General features: G+C 32.4%; 4 protein-coding genes and 1 long non-coding RNA gene across 5 annotated transcripts; 3 read left to right on the forward strand and 2 right to left on the reverse strand.

Annotated features, from left to right (window-relative positions):
* Positions 1 to 1,150: 1,150 nt before the first annotated feature.
* LOC132627137 (uncharacterized) lies at positions 1,151 to 3,664 on the forward strand. The gene is made up of 2 exons (XR_009577790.1): positions 1,151 to 1,221; positions 3,012 to 3,664. It is a non-coding gene; the product is annotated as an uncharacterized LOC132627137 (long non-coding RNA).
* Positions 3,665 to 3,750: 86 nt separating this feature from the next.
* On the reverse strand, positions 3,751 to 9,129 carry LOC132627136 (uncharacterized). The gene is made up of 5 exons (XM_060342294.1): positions 9,057 to 9,129; positions 7,513 to 7,583; positions 6,147 to 6,301; positions 5,897 to 5,997; positions 3,751 to 5,066 (listed from the first exon to the last, which is right to left on the reverse strand). Exons 3-5 carry the CDS (start codon positions 6,242 to 6,244, stop codon positions 4,555 to 4,557), a joined length of 711 nt encoding a protein of 236 aa, XP_060198277.1. The 5' UTR covers positions 6,245 to 6,301; positions 7,513 to 7,583; positions 9,057 to 9,129; the 3' UTR covers positions 3,751 to 4,554.
* Positions 9,130 to 12,884: 3,755 nt separating this feature from the next.
* LOC132622050 (uncharacterized) lies at positions 12,885 to 14,534 on the forward strand. Its single transcript, XM_060336568.1, has 2 exons — positions 12,885 to 13,288; positions 13,652 to 14,534. The coding sequence occupies exons 1-2, from the start codon at positions 12,971 to 12,973 to the stop codon at positions 14,528 to 14,530; spliced, it is 1,197 nt and encodes a 398-aa protein (XP_060192551.1). The 5' UTR covers positions 12,885 to 12,970; the 3' UTR covers positions 14,531 to 14,534.
* Positions 14,535 to 18,343: 3,809 nt separating this feature from the next.
* Positions 18,344 to 18,995, forward strand: LOC132622057 (uncharacterized). The gene is made up of 2 exons (XM_060336580.1): positions 18,344 to 18,556; positions 18,647 to 18,995. Exons 1-2 carry the CDS (start codon positions 18,393 to 18,395, stop codon positions 18,870 to 18,872), a joined length of 390 nt encoding a protein of 129 aa, XP_060192563.1. The 5' UTR covers positions 18,344 to 18,392; the 3' UTR covers positions 18,873 to 18,995.
* A 565-nt stretch (positions 18,996 to 19,560) lies between these two features.
* Positions 19,561 to 20,858, reverse strand: LOC132628882 (uncharacterized). Its single transcript, XM_060344636.1, has 2 exons — positions 20,136 to 20,858; positions 19,561 to 20,010 (listed from the first exon to the last, which is right to left on the reverse strand). Exons 1-2 carry the CDS (start codon positions 20,640 to 20,642, stop codon positions 19,561 to 19,563), a joined length of 957 nt encoding a protein of 318 aa, XP_060200619.1. The 5' UTR covers positions 20,643 to 20,858.
* Between the last annotated feature and the right edge of the window lie 1,778 nt (positions 20,859 to 22,636).

A 22,636-nucleotide genomic window follows, 5' to 3' on the forward strand; every position in this document is an offset into this window, starting at 1 on the left:
TAGATTGCAAGGGTGTTCTCTGCAGCTCTTTTGTAAAAGGTTTGGTACAATGGTTGTTTGAATGGAGCTCATATGTCTACATTCAATACACTCGTAATCTTTGGATATAATGCCTCACAAACTATACTATATTGTAAGTGGCGCGCAAAAAGCAAGAATAACATGTAAAAGGAAACAAAGGAAGTAGAGTTTAACTTTTGTATTTATACTTATACTAATATATAGAAACGAGACTTGGTGTGGACGAAAACAGCAAAAACAAGTTGTATCATAAGCTATGTGAAATGTACTCTAAACTTGGGCTTATTTTATTGGGTATTCATTCTTTCGTTCTTTCCCTGTCGACACATTTATTTGCACTATTATATCACCAACGCTCAATATTCTCATCAGCAAACATTGAGTCTTGAAGCTTCAGACTAGGATCTTTGAAGTTCTCTTTCTTCTTCACTCCTCCAGTTTCAGATCGCTTGTGATTTTTCTTTCGTCCTTCTTTTGCAATTGCTGATAGTTTTCAGAGAATATAATGATAGGGAGATTATGGATGTAGCGGTTTTTGAAATAGATTATAAACGAAGACAAATCCTTAACAACCATCCAAACAACCTATTCAAGAAGATGGAGACAATATCTCTTGCTCAAACTTCAGGAAACGCTGGTCATCTGAATCAAGTTTGGGTATTTATCCCTTTTTTTGTACTTTTGGGTTGTCGTCTATTGAATTTTCTAGATGCATGTTATTTTTTTCCTGATTTACTCATGCATGTTTAGAAATAGATACTCATGTCACACTGGTGCACCCGTGTTGTTTAATAATATGTCTAGATGAATTGATGTTCTTTGTTTTTCCATTTTGACAGGTGTACTAAATGATCACAGTGTGTATGGACTTTAAGATGAATTTAAGAGAGGGCAGCTGCAATAAAAGGCATGATCCATGTTTTGTTTAAAGTTTACCTATGTCTTTGCTCTCTAATTTCTATTCTACCTTCTAACTCTAATTTTTTGTTTTCTCTTTCCGTTTTATCTGTGCATGTTACCGTTATGGTACTTAAAATATCAAGAATGTTGGAATTTTCTTCATCTTGATTGTCTACTCAACATTTAGGATCTTTTAACATTTAAAAGGTGTGTAAACATGGCTCCTGATTTGCAGATTTCTTCATTTTTCCCCGTTCGAATTTACACACAACAATGAGGTACCTTCATCTCCTCATTATGGTATGTACCTCTTCTCGTGAATGTTAAGTATTATTTTGGAATCGACAAGTAATTTTATCACCTTTCAAGACATTTCCAATTTGCTTCACCATGTATATTTTGAATTCCTTTTATTTGCTTCGATTGAATGAAGATGGGTAAGGTACGTAGTTATGTCACAGTCATTGGATGTGTCCTCTTTACTGCAATTTATTTTAATTATCTATTATGAAGCTAGACTATCATTAGCAGTTCACTAATTAGAGATTATGAATTTACTAAGTTAACAAAAGGAAAATGAGGCAATTGTCTGTTATGTTACTGAAGCTCCATACTTTGTTTAGTTAATTATTCAAGAGTCACCAACCTAATGTGAACTTGTTTTCCCTTTATAATAAAATTTATTGGGTATAAGATAGTAGATATTTGAGGCAGGTTTAGCCAAGATGGTAGATTAGGGAACATGAACCCAGAAAAAAGTACAGGGGGAACTTCCTTTTCTTATCTTTCAGTTTTCCATTTTACATAACGGGAAAGAAGAAGACGTCATTTGACAGTCTCCAGTGTGTAAGAAGAAAAAAGCATTTATGTGTTTTATTAATTATTTTATTTGCTTGACCATGAGGAATAATGAAACGAATAATCTTATTGAAGCAACATTTGTAGAAAATTGAAATTATCACAAGGGCAGCAAACCCAGGAGAGATTGATACAACTGGATTGGTGTAGACAATTGTTTTAATTTATGCGTCAAACCCTTACGTGATAACTTCAGATTGGGTTAGTGTATCCATTTTCCAAGTCTTTGGCTTCATACTGGTATAGTATGTCCATCTTCATAAATTTAATGTGCACTACGCAAGGGAAAGAATTGATGGACTCCAGCAGTGTTCGTAAGACTAAATTGTTTCCTCTATCTGCTGTAACAGTAGTTCCATTGGAGATGAGAATTTCTGGTTTTCTTTATTGTGGCATTAGCTAATAGTTACTAATTAAAACTTTGCCATAGATATCTACACAATTGAGGGAAAAAAAGATGTGAGATATATGAACGTGATTGTATTTTAATTGATTTATAAGGAAACCACAATTGTCATCTCTCGAAAGGAACTTCTCTATTCAAAATTTCATGTGAGACACTTATATGTGGTAAGCCAGTGGAGAACCTGGATCCTTTCCGCGAGTCCTTTTAATTCAGTTAGAGGCATCCAAAGCCCCATAAGGTGAAGGATGCGGATCCGAAGGATGCCTACTGCTTGCTGAACTTTTGTGATGGTTAAACTACATAACAAATTTCACCTACTCGAAGCATTCACAAATATAGTCCTGCTAAGTACCTTATTGGGCAGGATGTTGATAGCTATGACTTCACATCATTATAGTCATCGTGGCAATGATGACATTATGGATGTGGTGCTTTTGCCATCATCTGCCTCCTAAACAAGCTGTTAAAAGGGGAAGTTGGACCAAAAGAATAGTTTATGAATTTCCATTGGAGAAACTTTATGTTTGTGGTACTTTCCTCCTTTAGGTTGCTAATCTTTCGATTGTGTCTTTCCTTTTAAGATCTTTCACATTAAGAAAGAGTTTGGATAAATATACATTTGATGGCCAGTTCTATGAATCAAAATCTCGAGTTGGGGGGCATATAAACCAATTATCCAACCATTCTCATGACTTCTATACATTTCACATTATCCAATTAAAAGTTCTTTATACATTTGAAAATCTGAAACATCATAGTACTAGATGCTTCAGAGCTTATTTCTTGATAAAATTTCTTAAATACATGATACTTTCATGAATACAAGTTTTCTGCGCAAGACATGGAGTCAAGTATAGGAGTGGAAGCTCGCAAGATTTGGGCTACAGGGTCCCCTATCCTAGTGGATTTTTGGACATTGCTACTGGAAATTTTGTTCAGTTCTTTCTGATTCTTCTCTGTGCATATATAAGTGAAGAAAACTCTTGTGGAGCGTGAAACCTGTAATTTCTAAAAGCATTGAGAAGATTCACTGTACCAAAGGCAGAATGAGATTTGTGCCTCTACATTTCACAGTTGGTGAGGAAGCAGAAACCATGAGAATTATTAAAGTTGTATTCTTTAATAATCTAATGCGTCAATTTTCTTCTCTCTTTTTTCTTCTTCTGGAAAGTGACTTGTACTCCCGATCTAGATGGGAGTTTAATACTCCTTTAAAGTGTGATATGCTCTGCTCTTTGGTGAAGGTTCCTGAACACTTTGGCAGCAGAATATTTTCATTTTTAAGTATATTCTGGAAATTTACACTTCAAGTTTGATTGTTTCATACTACAATTCATCTAATTATATCGGGGAATTAGTATTCTCTTAGCTTCTCATATCAATATCATATGTATATTTGATCTAAGATCACATTGTTTCTGATGTAAGTGTGGATGAATTTATCCAGACGATAGGAAAATCGAAGCTTGAATTTTCTTATGCTGTCTCATCATTTTGATTAGAATTTTAAAAGGTACACCAACTTCCATGCACGAGCCTTGCCCATCTAGTTGATAAATAAAAGATGGAAAATTTGCAGGATTGTCCTTCGTTGGGGGTGGTTTATAATTTTTTGCCCCTCAAATCAGTGATCTTTAATTTTTGCCCTTCGCTAAAAGCCCCTTGGTTTCGGATTCGAATCTCCACTCAATCAAAAATTTAAAAAAAAAAAAAAATGTTAGACCCCAACTTAAGTTGGGTTTCAAACTCTGCCTTAAGGCAAAAAAAAAAAAAAAAAAAATTGCTGGAATTTTGCAAATCTCTGCCTTAAGGTCTAATTTTGAGTAAAAGTTTTCTGCAAGGCATAAGTTGGACCCCAACTTATGCCCAACTTATGCCTTGCGAATCCCAACTTATACCTTGCAATTTTATTTTTATCTTTTTGACTGAGCCTGGGTTCGAACTCAGGACCTCTGGGTGTTAAACGAAGGACAAATATTAAAGCCCACAAATTTAAGGGGCAAAAATTAAAGACCACCCCAAAAGAAGGGCAATCCGCGCAAAAAAATGATAAAAGATAGCACGTATAACCGTCAATAAAAAATTGGACCAGTAATTTGGAATACAAAGACTTTTTTTGTTAAAACAAGATAAAATGTCCTATAACATAACATTTTTTTACACTATTAAGGTACATAAGTTACATGTTAGGAGAACACTTCAAAATTTACAAGATTTAAAAGACAAAAGGACTGAGAACCTATGTTGCTTGGACTCTCTAAAAGTGCTATCACATCCGTGTCGAGTCCTAAAAAAATGCACTATTTTAGGATCCGACACACACTTGACGAGATATTTGAAGAGTCCGAGCAATATAGCTAAGAACCCCTTTATGTTCTCCTTCGTGGATGTGTTGAGCCCTTGAATGTTCCTTTTTGTGCAAATTTTGGTCTTCTACTCACTCGAATGTGAGCATCTAAAGGGCTAAAGTGATTACTATTCCCATTTTTGAACTTTTTCTTCTTGTGGTGGATTGAATCATTAAAAATTCCCACTTGCATTCTATGACTCTTTGGCCTCAAAGACTTTCTCATATGCTCTTTCCTGTGTTCCCTCATCGATCTTCTTGTTCTTCTCTTTGTCTCATCAAATTTTATAGAGCCTTCTGCTTCACTAGAATTGCTAGAAATATTCACTGCTATTTCAATGTCTTTTTGATGTCTACTTCTTCTATTATGTCTAGGTGTAAGAAGAAGTTGTTGAAGCTTGAAACAAAGGCAAGAGCAACAGCAATCTAAGGCTGAGAAGCAAGTGGTGAAGCAAGCCCAAGTAGTTCTACACAGTATGTGACATATGCACTGACAAATTCCCAACTTATAAAGTAAGTAGAGGAATAAGAGAACTGCAAATAAACAAAGGAAATTTAAGTTAATTACAATGAAGTAATCACTTCCAATAACTTGTTTAACAATATTTTTTATGTGTTAGAAAAATATAATAATTCAACCACGACAATCAAAAGGGTAAAAATATCTTAATTCAATCCACGTCATCTTTGAATTTGTTATATTCTTGGAGTTAGCAAATCACCTCGTATTTGCCCTTGATTCTAATGTTTGAATATGATTCACCCCTCTTCTTTTAACTATGATTTAAAGTTACTCTCTGTTGTACTTCATGTTAGAGTTATGATAGATTCCAGGACGAATATGAAACGATTTACTAATTAACAACAAAGATGAAAGATAAAATTAAGATTTTTTTTTTTGTCGTAATGAAGTAATTTGACCATTTCTCCTATAACAATTCAATCAAGATAATCAAATCAATAATCTATGGAAATCTTTGATTTATGTATTTGATGCCAGGTATATTTTGCATAAAGTTCTTGATAGCATTTTAGTAATCTTAGATATGGTAAATACTGTAGCTTGCATTCTTTTAATGTGATTACTACATAAAAAGTCACATTCCATTCTTTTAATGTGATTACTACATAAAAAGTCACATTCAATCAATATATTTCATTTTTTTCTTTTACATGATCACTTCATCAAAAGTCACATTCAATCAATATATATATATATATATATAACGTGATCACTTCATAAAAAGTCACATTCAATCAATCTATTTCATTTTTTTAAACGGGATCACTGCATAAAAAGTCACATTCAATCAATCTTAATAACAAATATAATTGGATGCTAAAATTGTAAGGTAGAAACTGACCGAAGTATAAGAGGATTGAAACCATGGCCGATTTCATCAGTTGAGGGATGCAAAAGTTCTCTATGTAACATAGAAAATCCCATGTTGGAGCACATACTGAACTGAAATATTAATTATATCAGAACATAAAACACTTTGAAGGGAAATTAAAGAGAAAACAATGAAGCAGTTAGAGAACAGAGACAATTTTGTAAAAATAGCCCATAGATAGACCAAAAAATTTGTTGAGGCAAAGAGAATAAACATTTACCTACAAGCCTTTCCAGACAAAAAATCAAGTGGATGACCAAGCAATTTGCCAAGAATTTCACCAAAACCTGATAATAATGCAGTCATCACATTCCCCATTCTCTAAATCACTAATAACAAACTCATTTAATGCTTTCACTTATACTCTTTCATTTCCTGCAAAAGTCAAATTAAATAAAATCTTAGTAAATAAGCAAAATTAGTTTAAGAAACAAATGAAGGAAGGATAATCTTACTATAGCAGCAATAATTTAAAGCATTGATGGTGACCGTTGTAAATAAATATAGCCTCCGAATCATTTAAATGTAAACTAGTATTAATACCCACGCGATGCGCGGAATATCTTAAAGAATATTAAACATGTTAAATTGTAATTTTCTAATCATAAATTTAAAATTATTCTCATTTCAAATTCAAATATGTAATATCTTTAGACTTCTTATACTAAACCTTTTGAAAGTTCAATTTTAACAATTTTTGCCTTTCATAATCTTCACTGTATTATTTCATATTGTCCATTACTTAGTATTATTATATTGCGATGTGGCTTTTTATTATTATTACTTAAAATTAAAATAGACTCACATGTCTCTTCGCGTTGTTTTAATATAATAAAGAGTTGATAAAGGTATGAATAAAAGAAACTACCCAGAATTTTCGAGCAATCTTTGGTCCATAATGAATAATAAAACGAAATAAAACCTTCAACCCCGTGACGGATCACAAAAATGACATAAAAACTCCAAGTAGAAACCCTTTTTTAGTCTCTACTAATGTCATTCTAAAGTCATTACTTTTACTCTTTTAGTACCGTATGACATTTGAAACATCAGATACTTGGAGTGGCTGCTATTTCTTAAACAAACAAAATTAAAGCTTTTTTGATAAAATAATAAACTTTGAAAATAGTGAACTTTGTTTTTTTGGGCGGGGGGGGGGGGGGGGGGGGGGGGGTGGGGGAGGGGAAAAGGGGTGTACCCTTTATATATATATATATATATTATTGAATTTCTTTAGCATCATTTCCTTTTCTGAATTCTCTTATTTGAATTGAATTCCTGACTCTATAATATCAATACTTAACTCTGTTGTAGTAATTTTGAACTCCTGTGGTAAAGGTCTTTAATGTTTGCCATTGATTCAAAGCACAATTAAAGTTATTGGGCTATAGAAATAGAAAAATTGACATCCTGTTACTTGAACAGAATCAACTCTGGCACAAATTTGTATTTAATAGAATACTTGCAAATATCAACTAAAAGAGAAAGATCTTTAATTTGTTATTTTAATGAGTGGTTACATTAGCTAAACCAAGAAACTTCTTAAGTGGCTAAAAGAGAATGATGAAAGATCTATATACTCTTACCTTTCGTCCGACAATATATATTCAAAGCAGTGGCCGGGGATATAATTCATGTAAATGTGAGCATTGTTTCCCTGAAATTGACGAAAGAAATCAAACTTAAGAATAGGAAAGAAAATTGCAATGATCTTATTGATGTGATGAGGGAAAGTCGTGGAACATTGATTTATGTGTAAGAGATTAAGAAATTGGTATTTTATTCAAATTCAAGTTCGAAAATTAATTATATCAATTTGTTAGGAACAGTTTTTGTTTTTTTGTTAAAACCAAAAAACATGTATTTTGAAAAGATAGGATTCTAATATCATATTTATCCGTATCCTGTGCAGTTAAGATCAAAACTTAAAAACATTTTGAGGCCATTAGAATAACTTAAAGATACAAATTCTGCAGATATCATATTAAGCAATTTAAATTCGATCTTTATGCAGAACTAAAAAGTTTATATTATTCTCCTCACTCATAGTGCCTCAAAATAACACAGTTCATTTGTAAAGTAATTATAGTATCCCCTCTAGCGCCTCAAAACTCATCGCTATTGGCCAAAGATTAGAAAATGCTCATCAATAACCCCACATACTGTTGAGTTACTTAAAAAATGACATAAAATTGTCCGAATGCCAGTACATCAACAATAACCTAACTAAAAGTTCAAGCAAAACTCAGAAAAAAGTATGACCACACGAAAACACCAGAGTAAAGCAAAATTCTAATAATCACAAGCAACAAAGTAAAATTTCTCACATTGTTTCCAATCCAGACTTAGTACACTAAGACTAACCATGGAATCGTCTGTTTCTAGGAGAAGTTTTTTTTCTTAAAGGGCAGTTTTGAGTTTGCAGTTTTTTTATTTTTCTATTATTATTTTTTATTTTTACATAGGAATTTTGTGGTGATTACACTTGGCATCCCAAGAGTGTTTTGCCTCTCCTATATATAGATAGAAGATAATCGGTTTCCCAGCAAAATTGAAAAGAGAAAAAAAAAAAAAAACTTACTAGGAGTTGATTTTTCGATTTTTCTTTCACTTCAAGCACCTATAGCGAAGTCCAATTACGACTACGAATAGTTCTAAGTGTGCACCGAATAAACTGACGAGAGTAATTAGGTATTCTATTGTGGGAAGTTCTTTTCAATTGTTATCTTATAATTAAATTGCTTGCTGATCTTATCATGAGAAATCAAGTATAATGGCATGGCCTGTGAAATTTAGCATAACCATCAATATATTAACTACCACGTAACAAGGAAAAACGATTATTCTTTTTTTTCTAATTGTTCTTATCATTGTCAGTTTTCTATTCCTAATAATATTTGGTATAAGAATCATACAAAAGGCAGAAAACAACTTCTTCTGATCAACCAAGTTTTTGGGAAGTGATTACAAAGAAGTTAAAGAAAATTGATTTGAAAAATTCAAAGGAAGATTAAGAACGGATTAGTAGCCAAGTCAAAATTAGTATTTCGCTATTAAAAACATCATGATTCTCGTCCCATAAAAGAGGTAAAAAATATAGAGAGAGAGAGACTGAAGGGAAATCACTCACAATTGAAGAATTCGCCCGAGATGTAGAGTAGCAGATTTTTGGGATTTAAAAATGCTATTGGCGGTTGTCTTAACAAAACAAATAGATAAGAGAAGTTTTGGGCTTGTGAAAATTCGCAGGAATGCCCTCATTCGGGGTGGTCTTTAATTTTCTGTCCTTCGAGTAGAATTCCTAAGGTTGGGTTCGAACTCCGACTTGGACATAAAAATAAAAAATAATTTCGTAAGACAAGGCTTAAAGAAAGTTATGCAGGATCCGGCATAAGTGTCTTAAGGCATAATTAAAGTTCTGCCGAATTTGATATAAATTTTATGCCTTAATGTAATTTATAAGGCAGACTTTTATGCCTTAAGACATAGGTAATTTATAAGGCAGACTTTGTGAAGTTAAGTAAAATGAATCATATACTAATGAAATAAATTTTAAATGAAACTCAAGTAGCATAATATAACCTGAAAATATAACATGATTCAAAACGAACAATGATATATTATAATTGAATTAATAAGTATTACGTGATTAATAATATCTCAAATGAAATTAGGAAAAGCTTCTTTATTTGTTCAATTTTCAATTTATTTATTTTTTGTTATTTAGCCATCGTCGTCATTAAAGTCTCCAACCCTGCTCTACTTTTCATTAGTGAAGAGTCATAAAGTTTTTCACTTCATGTTTCTTTAGAAATACCCCACATGATAATGAATCAGCTTAATTTTTATTAGTGGTAATTTTTTAAAATAGTACTATGTTAAAAATTATCTTCATTTGAATTTAAAAGGTATTCTTGAATCAGATTGAGCCAATATCATTATAGGGATGACACTTTTTCACCAAATATATTCTCTAATGAAATTTTGGCTTCAATAACTCAACTCAAATTTAAATAAGTGTTATTATTTTGTATTTTACACTACAATATTCTAATACATATTTGTTATATGGCGTAAGTTAAAATAATAATTGTCTTCAAAAGATTTCCTTAATCTAACATTTGCAGATTTTCTAAACATTAAATAAGAGGGGTAAGAAGAAAAAATTGACTTTCACAATTCAATTAACAATAACATTGAAAAATATCTCAAATCTCTTTGAGCTTATAAGTTGCTTATAAGTTGCTTATAAGCTGTTTTTAGCTTTTTTGAGTGTTTGGCTGGCCAGCTTAAAGTCATTTTGTGCTTAAAATAAGCTCAAAAAAATAATTGGGCCCATTTGACTTTGCTTATCTAAAGCAGCTTATAAGCTGAAAACAGCTTATAAGCCAAAAAAAATAAGTTAGACTACCCCAACTTATTTTTTTTAGCTTATAAGCTGCAAACAGCTTATAGGCATAAGTCCATCCAAACAGGCTCTTTGTTTCTAACGCAAGAGGAATTGGAAGTTTATTCCCGAAATGAATGTTCTTTGAGATCAAATACATCACAAGGAGGTCATTATGCATTCGAGAAATACGTCACTGATTGAATTACTAAGAAAAAATAGGAGAGAAGAATCAATAGATGAACAGATTTGTACTCACAATCTTAATAAATAAAATCTCTTCATATTTGTGGTTGAAAAAAAAAAAAGTTATGCCAAAATTGAGAAATTTATAAATGATTATGCGTATAGTACGGAAGACAGTAAAATTAATACAGTTTCCTTCTTAGTAGTATAAATTGATATAGACCAAAATGCGTACCTCGATTTCCATGAGGAAAAAAGAGCTAATGTTTGCACATAATATTTGTGGATTCTCAGAAAAAATGCAGAGAGATGGAATGATGAATAAATGTGGAGAAACAAACATGGGACGATTTGATTTTTATAGTTATTGAAACGAAATGGTGTAAATTGTTGCAAGCAGAAGTAACTGTTTATGAAGTCTACATAAGTACTTATTAACAATAAATAAAGTCAAAAAAAAAAAAAAAAAGAGAGAGAGATAAAAACTTTTGTTTAGTTGTTATAAACAGGGGCGGATCTTCGTGTTGTCGAGGGTGTTCCGAACACCCTCACCAAAAAATTACAGTGTGAACACTCTCGGCAAAAAATTACAGTGTATATATAGGGTAAATTTTCTGTGTTTATGTGCATATATTAACTTTTGAACACCCTCGATAAAAAATTACAGTATATATTTAGCTTCTTTTTTTTCTGAACATCCTGAATGAAAATTCTGAATCTGCCACTGATTATAAAGAAGCAGCAAGTTAATTTTTTTTTTTTTTTTGGTTAAACCGTGTATATGTGTTTGTGAATTAGTTGGGGAATGGGGAAAAAAAGGGACGTGCATAGGTTGGTTTTGTTTAGTTTACTCGTCTTATTTTTTAATCTTTTGCTCTTTTTGTCTTTTTCTTATTAAAGGTAAAAAAAAATAACATAAAATAAAATGCAAAAATAAGGTTAACTTTCTTCTAAAATTTGAAAGCACAAGTTCAATTAAAATTTGTTTTGATATTTTAAACTTAATTTAAAAATCTGCAATTTGTATAGTCTTAAAAAATACGGTTTACTTCTTCTCAAATTTGACTTCAAAAGTTCAACTGTTGGTCTGTTGCGATGTCCTCAATTTAAATGGATAACAGTGATTTGGAATGTAGATTTAATATGATGCCACAAGAATAAATTAGTTAATACTTAAGTTATATGTGTTTTTTTCTGGTGATGTCACTTAACTTAAGGAGAAAAAAAATTCCTCTCCCTTTAATAATAAAAATAAAAGATAATATAGATTAGGAAATAGCCAATATTTAGTTACAAAGACCGTTTCATCCTTATCATTGGGAAGCGGAAACGGCAATGGCTAGTGCGAGAAATTTGACCAAAATATTCCAATTTCAATGGAAGAGCCTCACAAAATCATAGCAAAATTAGAAAAAAAAGCTTTAAGACTGTAATTGCACGGTTTAAATTTAAAATACAAAGTTGTAAATTAAAAATTATATCAAAAAATTATAAAGCTTAAATTTCTTATAATAGTTATCTTATAATTAAATTGCTTGCTAATCTTATCATGAGAAATCAAGTGTAATGGCATGGCCTGTAAAATTTAGCATAACCATCAATATATTAACTACCTCGTAACAAGGAAAAACGATTATTAACAAGGAAAAACGATTATTCTTTTTTTCTAATTGTTCTTATCATTGTCAGTTTTCTGTTCCTAATAATATTTGGTATAAGAATCATACAAAAGGCAGAAAACAACTTCTTCTGATCAACCAAGTTTTTGGGAAGTGATTACAAAGAAGTTAAGAAAATTGATTTGAAAAATTCAAAGGAAGATTAAGAACGGATTAGTAGCCAACTCAAAATAAGTATTCCGCTATTAAAAACAACATGATTCTCGTCCCATAAAAGAGGTAAAAGATATAGAGAGAGAGACTGAAGGGAAATTACTCACAATTTGAAGAATTCGCCCGAGACGTAGAGTAGCAGGTTTTTGGGATTTTAAAAAAAGTAAAATTTACTTGGCATAGGTTTCATTATTACCTATTTATGGAACATAACTAAACTTTTCAATAATTATATTTAGTAGCTAAAATATATCATATTTACTTCACATAGCTACCATGTTTTTATCACTCATCTGATAACTTCTCACTCCCCTAAATTTAAGCAAAAAAAAACGTGTCACTCTCCTACCTCCTAAATACACGCCATTATTCACCATATCCATTACTTTCCTCCAATTTCAAATCAGTTTTTCAATTATTCAACTTCCTTTTTTATCTCTAATTAACTATTCATTGATTTCTCTCACGTTTCAAATCTAATTCCCAAAATAAAGTAAGATTCTATACAGATTTTTATTTTTTACCGTGTATTTAACCTATATTTTGGGTGTTTTTTTTTTCGTTTGAATCAGGAATGCAAGTCTAAGTAATTAACTATCAGTGTTTGTTCTTGGTTGTTTTTTCTTAGATTCAATTGGAATGACTAAGAAAGCTGCTACTCCGATGAGAAATACAGGTATAGAACCCGAATGTGCGATTCCTAATTTTTCTTTGGGAATTTCTCAACATGAAACTGCCATTGCAGGCTCTTATGCTGAGAATCGTTCAAAAAGAATTAACGATCCTAGGCGTTCTAAGGAATATGTTGATTCGAAGAGTAAACAACAAGAAAAATTGAAAAATGTTTCTCAAATGGAGAAACAAAAGAAGAGAAAGGCTGGTGACAATGTTGTTAATGTTAGGGGCAAAAAAATTGCTAAAGCCAAACGTAATGTGGATGAGGATGATGATGAAGAGGTATGTTTTTGTTGTATTTTCAGTATATTTAGTTCTTTTTTTTTTTTTTAGTTCAGTTATTACAGATCTGTGAATTAACCAGATCTATATTATATGTGCATTTTAAGTATATTTCTGTGTTTTTTTTACACATGTTTCTTCAGTTATTTTGTGTGTATTTTTCTTCACCATAACTGTGATTTTTAAGATTTTTAAGTACATTCAGTTATTTTTGTGTATATTTTGTTGACAGTTATTACAGTGATTTTTAAGATTTTTAAGTACATTCAGTTATTATTTTGTTGACAGTTATTTTGTGTATATTTTTAAGTACATTCAGTCGATATATGTCAATCATACGTGTTTTTTGGCATTTTGTTTCAGGTATCTAAATTTTTGGTTACCAAGCACCCTGCTGTGGCACCATCTATGTGTAGATACACGAATGTTAATGTAATGCAAGATATTAGAGGCAAACTAACAGATCCACAGATGGATATGTTTAGGAATTCTTGTTTTGGTAAATATCTTAGAATGCAGCAATTGGATGTACAAGCACAAATTTTTCGGTGCTTTATGGTCAAAGAACTTAGGGGCAGTACATATAGGTGCTTTACATTTGAAATAAATGGTAAAGTTCTGCGTTTTGGCCTTAGAGAATTTGCACTGATCACTGGGCTAGATTGTGTATCTGATGAAAATGATTTTGTTTATGATAACTCAAAACTGAATAGGCTTATGGTTGAGTATTTTGGTAGAAATCAGGAGAACCAATTGCCAGTTAAAAGACATGAGCTTATTGAGTGTTTCAACAAGACTGTCTGGGATGATAAAGGGGATGACGCAGTCAAGATGACAATATTGTATTTCATAAATACGTGGGTACATTGTGGTGAGCCGAACTCAACAAACATACCAAGGATCCATTTTGATGTTGTAGAGGACGGGAGATATAATGAGTATCCTTGGGGTAAAGATTCGTTTAGAGAGTTGGTTGTAAGCATCGGACAGAAATATGCTGGTTTTAAGAAATATTATAGGATTCATGGTTTGCCGCTTGCTATGCAAGTATGGTTGTATGAATGTTGCTCAAAAGTCCCGTCCACCATTGCAGTTAAGACGGGGAATTTAATTCCTAGAATTTTGAACTGGCGGACTACGGAAGGAAAACCAGAATTCAAGAGATTGATGGATGGCATGTTCAGAGACGATAAAAATCCGGTAAAACAGTCTTTTAACAGTTTTGTGTCTTTTACCATTTAACTGTTTTAATATGTTTGTTTTACATGCTATATTTTTATTATATTTTGTCTATATTTATGAAATAAGTCATTTGTGATCAATATATTTTGACTATATTTTCCTCATATTTTTAGTATGTTACCAATGTAGATATATACGGTAATATAGTTTCTATATTTTGTTGTTCATAGTCCTGTAGATTTGAGGAAGTTGTGCCAACACCCCATGAGTTGGAAACTCTTAAATTGCCTCCTGTTGCATATGATATACCAGACGTCAAACATGGAGTTGATGGTGTACATGGTACTGATTTGGTAGACGATGATTACGATGATTTTAGTACCACACCACCACATCTGTCCAGTGGCAAACAGCAACAAAGGAGTGCCAATTCTGATTCCCCGCGAGGCAAGAAACGGACGCAGTTTCCAGTTTCTGTTCCTCCTTCCAGGAAACAACCATCACGGAAGGAATCTGGGATAAAAGGGACAAGGAAACCAGATGCACCTACAGCACCCCGAACAGATGAGTTTAAACTGATAAGGGAAGAGATTCGGATTTTCAAGAAAGAAGTAGGCGTTTTGTTTTCAATATGTTTTTTTTACTTCATATTGCTTGTGTCAAGTAATTAACAATTCTAATTCTATTTTTTATCTTTCAAAACTGTAGGTGTTTGACTACATGGATAACAACTTCAAAAAGTTGTTAGATGCAATAAAGGGCAATCAAACACCAGATAAGGTAAAAATCAACACTAAAAATGAAAATTATTTACTTTTTAAGTTATTTTGATATATTTATTGGAAGACTTTATATTTTCTTTTGGAAAATTTTAAAGGTCGGCGACACAATGTTAAAATCTGACTTACATAGTGATGGTGGGATTTCTCAAGGCAATCAAAGTGGCGGTGCAGTAAAGCTTTCAACCAAAGAGAATCAAGGTGGTGGTGCCACTTCCGCGCAGAGGAGTCATCCAGTGGTACTCATTTTTTCTTTCACTTTTCTATATTTGCAGTATATTATTCAAAGTGAAAATATTGAATTTTTAGCTGTGTTTTTGTATTACCTATAGTGTATTTACATATATAGTTTTCACATGGTGATTTGTTAGTAGTGTTTTTTTTTATGTATCTATTTGTGCTATTTTTGTTATGATTGTGTTTATATATACTAGCAGTGCTATATTTGTTTTGGATTGATATTTTAATATTAGTTTTTCATATATGTTGTGGCTGTATTTTAATTGTATTTTGATTATTATGTTCAATGTTACTTATTCTGATTTCTGTTTACTATATTTCAGGCATATTTACCATATATTTTCTCTATATTTAACTGAAACTTTTAACTTTTAAAGCACTATTATATATGTGTATATGTGTATCTGTTTTGCTGATGCCTTTAAATTCATTTGAACCATGTTTTTATTGTTTTAGGTTGAGGGAGTTGGGTTGCCAATTAATGATTCGGTTTCTGTTGTTGATGTGGATAAAGAAACCGGAGTTAAAAGTGATGCACAAACAGATGGAGTGCCCATAACACCAATCCATTTAAATTTTGATGTAAGTACTGAAATGTGGCTTTTAAGTACTGAAATGTCATTTTGATAAGCAATAATTGACAAACACCAGTCGTTTTTTTCTTGTTTTTTATTTCAGAAATCTCAGCAAATCGGCGATATGAAGAATGCTAATGCTGAATTTACCGCATCAGAGGAAATGGTAGCGGACTTGCTAATCAACTGCCCTTTAGCATGTGTTATTCCTCTCGGTCCTCCTCCAGTACCACGCGATGATCAAACCGATTTGTCAAGTTTAAGGACTCCTCAGAATGTGGACAATAACCCGGTAACCATCTCTCAGTGGATGATTCCTGATTCTCAGATACCAATCCAACTTGGAGTACAACCAACAACCGGACAAAGTTCAACTAATGAAACTGAACAGCAAGTTGGAGTACAACCGATAGTTGGCCACAGTTCAAGCGATGAAACTGGACAACAAGTTCCCGTACAACCAAATGCGGGCCAAAGCTCAAGTGGTGAGACTGCACAGTTTTCAAACTCTGAAAAACAGATCATTGTCCATCCAGGTGCTGCCCGAGAAAGGAAACCAAGCAAATATAACCTGTCCCCTTATTGTCCCAATTTCAGCTCAGCGGGTTCTTCTGCCAAAAATATCGGTCCTTGCATTTATCAGAAAAAACACCCATTTGTTGACCACCCTATAAATGCCCCGTTAGATACTTCGTTTCTTTAAGAATATCAAAAGTGGCTTGAGAAGGATCTGTTGAAATCGCATGACAAAAGGTACTTATTGTCACAACTTGTTTTTTTAGTTTTCCAGAATTCAATTATCAATAAACTTAACGTATGTTCTTTCTATTGTTGATATACAGGAAGCCAAATGAAAATCATTACAGAAAGAACAAGGAAGGACTCGATCCTGCGGATGCCGAACTTCGGTTGCATTTAGGCGTTACAGCCGTAGCCGACAAAAACTGGTTCTACTTGTTATCTATGGATGGGCAACTTTGGACTGATGAGGTTTTGATATCTTTCTGCTTGTTATCTAATTTTTTTTATGTTTTATAATAGAATTACAATGTGATGTATTTAGAGTATATTTTTTACTATATTTGACATATATAGTAAAAAATATATTTCAGGCATATTTACCATATATTTTCTCTATATTTAACTGAATCTTTTAACTTTTAAAGCAGTAGTATATATGTGTATATGTGTATCTGTTTTGCTGATGCCTTTAAATTCATTTGAACCATGTTTTTATTGTTTTAGGTTGAGGGAGTTGGGTTGCCAATTAATGATCCGGTTTCTGTTGTTGAAAATATATTTCAGGCATATTTACCATATATTTTCTCTATATTTAACTGAAACTTTTAACTTTTAAAGCAGTACTATATATGTGTATATGTGTATCTGTTTTGCTGATGCCTTTAAATTCATTTGAACCATGTTTTTATTGTTTTAGGTTGAGGGAGTTGGGTTGCCAATTAATGATCCGGTTTCTGTTGTTGAAAATATATTTCAGGCATATTTACCATATATTTTCTCTATATTTAACTGAAACTTTTAACTTTTAAAGCAGTACTATATATGTGTATATGTGTATCTGTTTTGCTGATGCCTTTAAATTCATTTGAACCATGTTTTTATTGTTTTAGGTTGATGGAGTAGGTTTAGGTACTTATTGTCACAACTTGTATTTTTAGAATATTGTCATCATTATACTTGCACTATATTTAATATACAAACATTAATTTACTAGTTGAGCACAGTACTGTCCAGGTATACAGAATTGTATTTTTACTATGCTTAAGAGTATATTTCACTATATTTACTATATATACAGCAATATGTTTTTTGAACATAGTGTTGATTATAGTCACTGAATTGATGTTTTTACAGCATATTGATGTTATTTTCTACTACCTACGCAAGAAGGGGAAGTATCATAATAACAACAACTATAGATTCACCACTGCCAGCTGTATTTTTCACACTTTAGTTGCTGAAATTTACAAATCTTGGGAAAACCCTGATTCATCCACATGTGTCGCCAGTAAGGAAGATGAACTGTGTGAGTACATTAACGGGCACAGGCTGTTGGCTAATGTACCATGGTATACTGTTGAGAACGTACTAATTCCTGTCAACATAAAAGAGGAAAATCACTGGATTTTGGTTGTGATATCATTCACTGACAGGTCTGCTCTCATCCAATGAAAAGATCATTCATTTTTCTATAAATTTTATATGTTTGTTTTTTTCTTATATTTTCTTTTTACAAACAAGTGCATCTACGTATACAACTCATACCGAGCTGCAGGGCATGATGCTGTCGTTAGAGTCGGAGTGAAAATGTTGGCTACTCTAGTGACACATAGTCTACAAATGACTGATTTCTATGAGAAGAAGGCGGATATAGATTTTGTCACACATCCTTCTTACAGAAATAGAGAACAGACCGACAACTTTGACATTGTGAATGTAGACAATCTCCCGCAACAAGCTCCCTCTCGCATGTAAGAATCTATTCCAATAAAAAACACAATAAATACATCTTTTTTTTCGTGGGTTTTGATAAGTAAATTTTTTGATCATTTTTGTTCCAGGGATTGTGGTGTGTATGTGGCAGCCTTCGCTGAATACTTGAGCTCAAGTGCAGTCATCCCAACCGAATTCGATGCAAAGTTACTCCGTATGAGATATGGTGCCCTTTTATGCGACTATGCATGGGATAAGTCAAACAACAATGCATCAAGTGATAACGAGCAGCCTCCAAGACCAATTAGACCGGCAGTTGATTACGATGCAGTTGATAAAGCGGATCTTGATTAGGCCACCAATTCATTTGTGTTTTTGATTTTCATGTTGAACAATAGCATAGTTGGTTGCGACTTTTGTTGCTGTTTTTTCATTTTGGATATATTGTTTCATGTGTAGTAATCTTTTTTAGGATGATTAATATTGAACACCACCTTATGGTTTTTATATTGTTGTTTCTTTCAAGTATGTTATTTTTTCAATGCATAAATTCCATTTTTCATTATCTGTGAAATGTATTCATTTAACAAAGTAGTATATATAACCATTTAAATACAGTCGATATATACAGAAAATATAACTCAGATATATTCCATAAGTCCATTTTTAAAATTACAGTTTGTTACAAAATTTAAAATTTCATCTAAATACACTTCAAATATATGTAAAATATATATCAAATATAGTTAACAGTAAACCAGAATAAGTATTATCTACCAGATCAGACAAAATGCAACTAAAATATATACGAAATACAACTATTAAATCATAAATCCAAAACAAAAGGTCAAATCAGTTAACATAGAGTAGACTTTCCAAATACCATTTAACCACCAATATAGCATTACATTGAAAAACATCGGATGTTCTACCATGTGAAATACAATCATACTAGAATAATATGAATTCAAGATGAATTCATTTTTTATTTTTAACTGAAATTTAAAGTAGAATTGTCTTAACAAATAAAATCAAAATGGACTTATTTATTCTTCTTATTGAGCGGCGGATTATCACACGAACGCCTATTATGACCAAGACGTCCACATTTACCGCAGGAATTTCTGCGTTTACCAATCATCAACTCCTGTAATGACTTGTCCCTCTTCTTTTTTGGCCTCCCAGGGGGTCTCTTATAGATCGGTGGCATAACAACTTCATCTAATATACTTTTAGGAACATTCCACTCGGTCTCATCGGGAAGAGGATCAACTGGCACATCATATGTGTTCACAACTGTTTCCGGCTTGAATAAATCCGAACAATATACATCAGCAGTCAAATTTTTATTCTTCAATACTGCCCATGCATGAGAACACGGTATCTCGTCCAGTTGGAACATCCTGCAGCTGCAAGTTTTCTTCTTCAAATCTATTATGAAACGCCTCGGTCCATCATTCACTGTGTAAACATATTCAGTTGACGCTTCAACCTGAGAACCATTTAACAAATAAACAAGCATTACCTGCGCAGTTTTACCATTTTGGGAATATATATAAATATACATTACATATAGTAAAAATATAGATTAAATTTTTGTGTTGCAAACAAAGATACCCTCATTCGTATTGATTTGTACTCGTTGATCGACAACATCTCTTGATACCGCCTCATCAGTGTTGTGAATGTGTAGGTACCATTTTTTCTATTTGTCCAATTCCATCTACCAAACATCTTCCTCACTTCTTCAAGGAAATCAAAAATATGTAACTCTCTTGCAGCAACCAGTTTTCCATTAATACATTCGGCTATATTCGAAGTCATTGTCCATCCTCTATTAACAGGTGAATAAAGCCTAGACCATTTATCTCTTCCAGCATCTTCTAGGTATCGTTTTACCCGAATATCAACATTCCCAATCTTCTCCATCAATTTATCGAACTCATCCTGGCTGTATGCTTTCGCTAGTGAATAAAATATAGGACTCAACACCTCACTGTTTGTTGTGTATTGCTTTGTCACATTTTTCCACAAATGCCATATACAAGCCAAATGAGGAACAGTAGGATACACCTTAGAAACTGCGTGTATTATGCTTTCATGTCTGTCGGACACGACACACATATTTTGCCTAACACCATAAGCTTGCTTGAACAGTTCAAAGAACCACGTCCACGACTTATTATTCTCAGAATCTATCACACCATACGCTAGTGGTAGGATATTACCTACAAAAATCAGTATATATTTATAATATATTCAACACATATTTCAACTGAATTTGATCTCACACTGTATTTTTAGCACCATCATTTATAAAACAATAATATATATATTTACAATATATTTACCTCATATTTACAGTGTATTTCAACATATAATATTCACAAATTTACACCAGCAATACATCCAGAGTATGTTTTTAGCAGCTTTTTTTGCAAATCAATAAGCATAATGTTGTATTTATAAAAAAAAACATTCATAGAATAGAATTACACATACCTGCTCCATCCAAATTACTTGCCGACACAAATGTACCATTATACGTTGATTTAAGATGTGCACCATCCACTACAACTATTGGTCTACAACACTCGAATCCCTTTATGAATGCTTTGAGTGCTACAAACAAATACATAAACTCATTTTCTGGTGATTTATGCATTTTAACGAGCGATCCAGGATACGTTTTATCAAGTATGTATATATATGCCGGCAACTTCTTGTATGAATGAGCTGGATCACCTCTGAAATCTTTTATAGCCTTCTCTCTAGCTCTCCATGCCATCATATAAGAAACATCTACGCCGAATTCATTCTTAACATCATCTATTATATCCCCAGGTGTGACCTTCCTTTTATGGTTAGTTATTTTCGCCTTCACAACCGCTTCTCCAATAAACCAACTTGTTGCCTGCCTTTGTGAATACACCTTGTCCTTCAACGGACATGTATGTTCGTCATCGAAAGCTCTAACCCTGAACATTTCAGAATCCCCAATTCTCGACGCTCTGAATTTCCATTTACATTCCGACGACCAACATGCCAGAGTGTAGCTACATAATACAATGCAAATAGTACATATTGAATCAATTAAATACAGTATAAATATACAAAAAATATATCAGAATATATTGCATCAAACATTTTTAAAATTAACAGTGTGCTAAATAAGTTAACAAATCATCTCAATACAGTACAAATATAACAAAAATACATCTGCACTTTCTGTTACCAGAATACATTTAGAAAATCATACCTTATAGCATTCGATCTCTCTGTTTTGAAATTGAATCTTTCACGAATTGCGTATTTCGTCATCACAATTTTCAAAGTTTCCTTATCCTGGTAAATTTGATCGACAAAAACTCCTTTCGCTTCCAGTTTCGAAATTACCAAATTGTTATCATTCCCAAACAAAACAACAGCGTTTACAGTAGAATCACAAACTTTCATACCATCCCGATTCTCGCTATATCCAATTTGCAGTACATCATCTCCAATAATACGATTACCAGTTACACCATCCTCAACATCCAAATCATGAATACTAACGCACATTGGATACATCCCCAAAACTCTGTTTTCTCTCTTAAGCTCAACGTACACACAAACTCCCATATCGTTGTGTATTTCAATTGGTTGAAAATCGCCTTCAACAGTATATTTTATTGAAATAGTTTTCCTAACAGTATCCACGCCTAATTGATTTGTAATCGTACAAACTAACTCATCGTAATTGCAATTATCAATGAATACAACAGCATCAATTTTGTAATTCACAAAACAGTTCTGATCGTTCCAAAAACCAGAATGACGGATCAACGCAGTTACGCTTTTCATTATCCTGTTGTTTTCGAATACAGCAATGTGTTATATTCAATTTAGCTGAAACAATTTCAGAAAAGACGAACAAAAAAAAAAGTTTGCAGTGAAAAAATCGTTACCTCAATTATGAACTCAACTTGATGAAATCAAATATATATTCGTCGTGATAATCAAGCTATGTTCACTGGTTTGATATTGTTATTTTTCAAAGGTTTTTCAACCTTTTTATTTTTGGTTAAAAATATGATTGTAAGGTTTGAATTCAATTTTTTTTTGAATTTGTTAGCTGT

Source organism: Lycium barbarum, chromosome 2 (assembly GCF_019175385.1).
Source record: "Lycium barbarum isolate Lr01 chromosome 2, ASM1917538v2, whole genome shotgun sequence".
NCBI classification, from domain to species: domain Eukaryota; kingdom Viridiplantae; phylum Streptophyta; class Magnoliopsida; order Solanales; family Solanaceae; genus Lycium; species Lycium barbarum.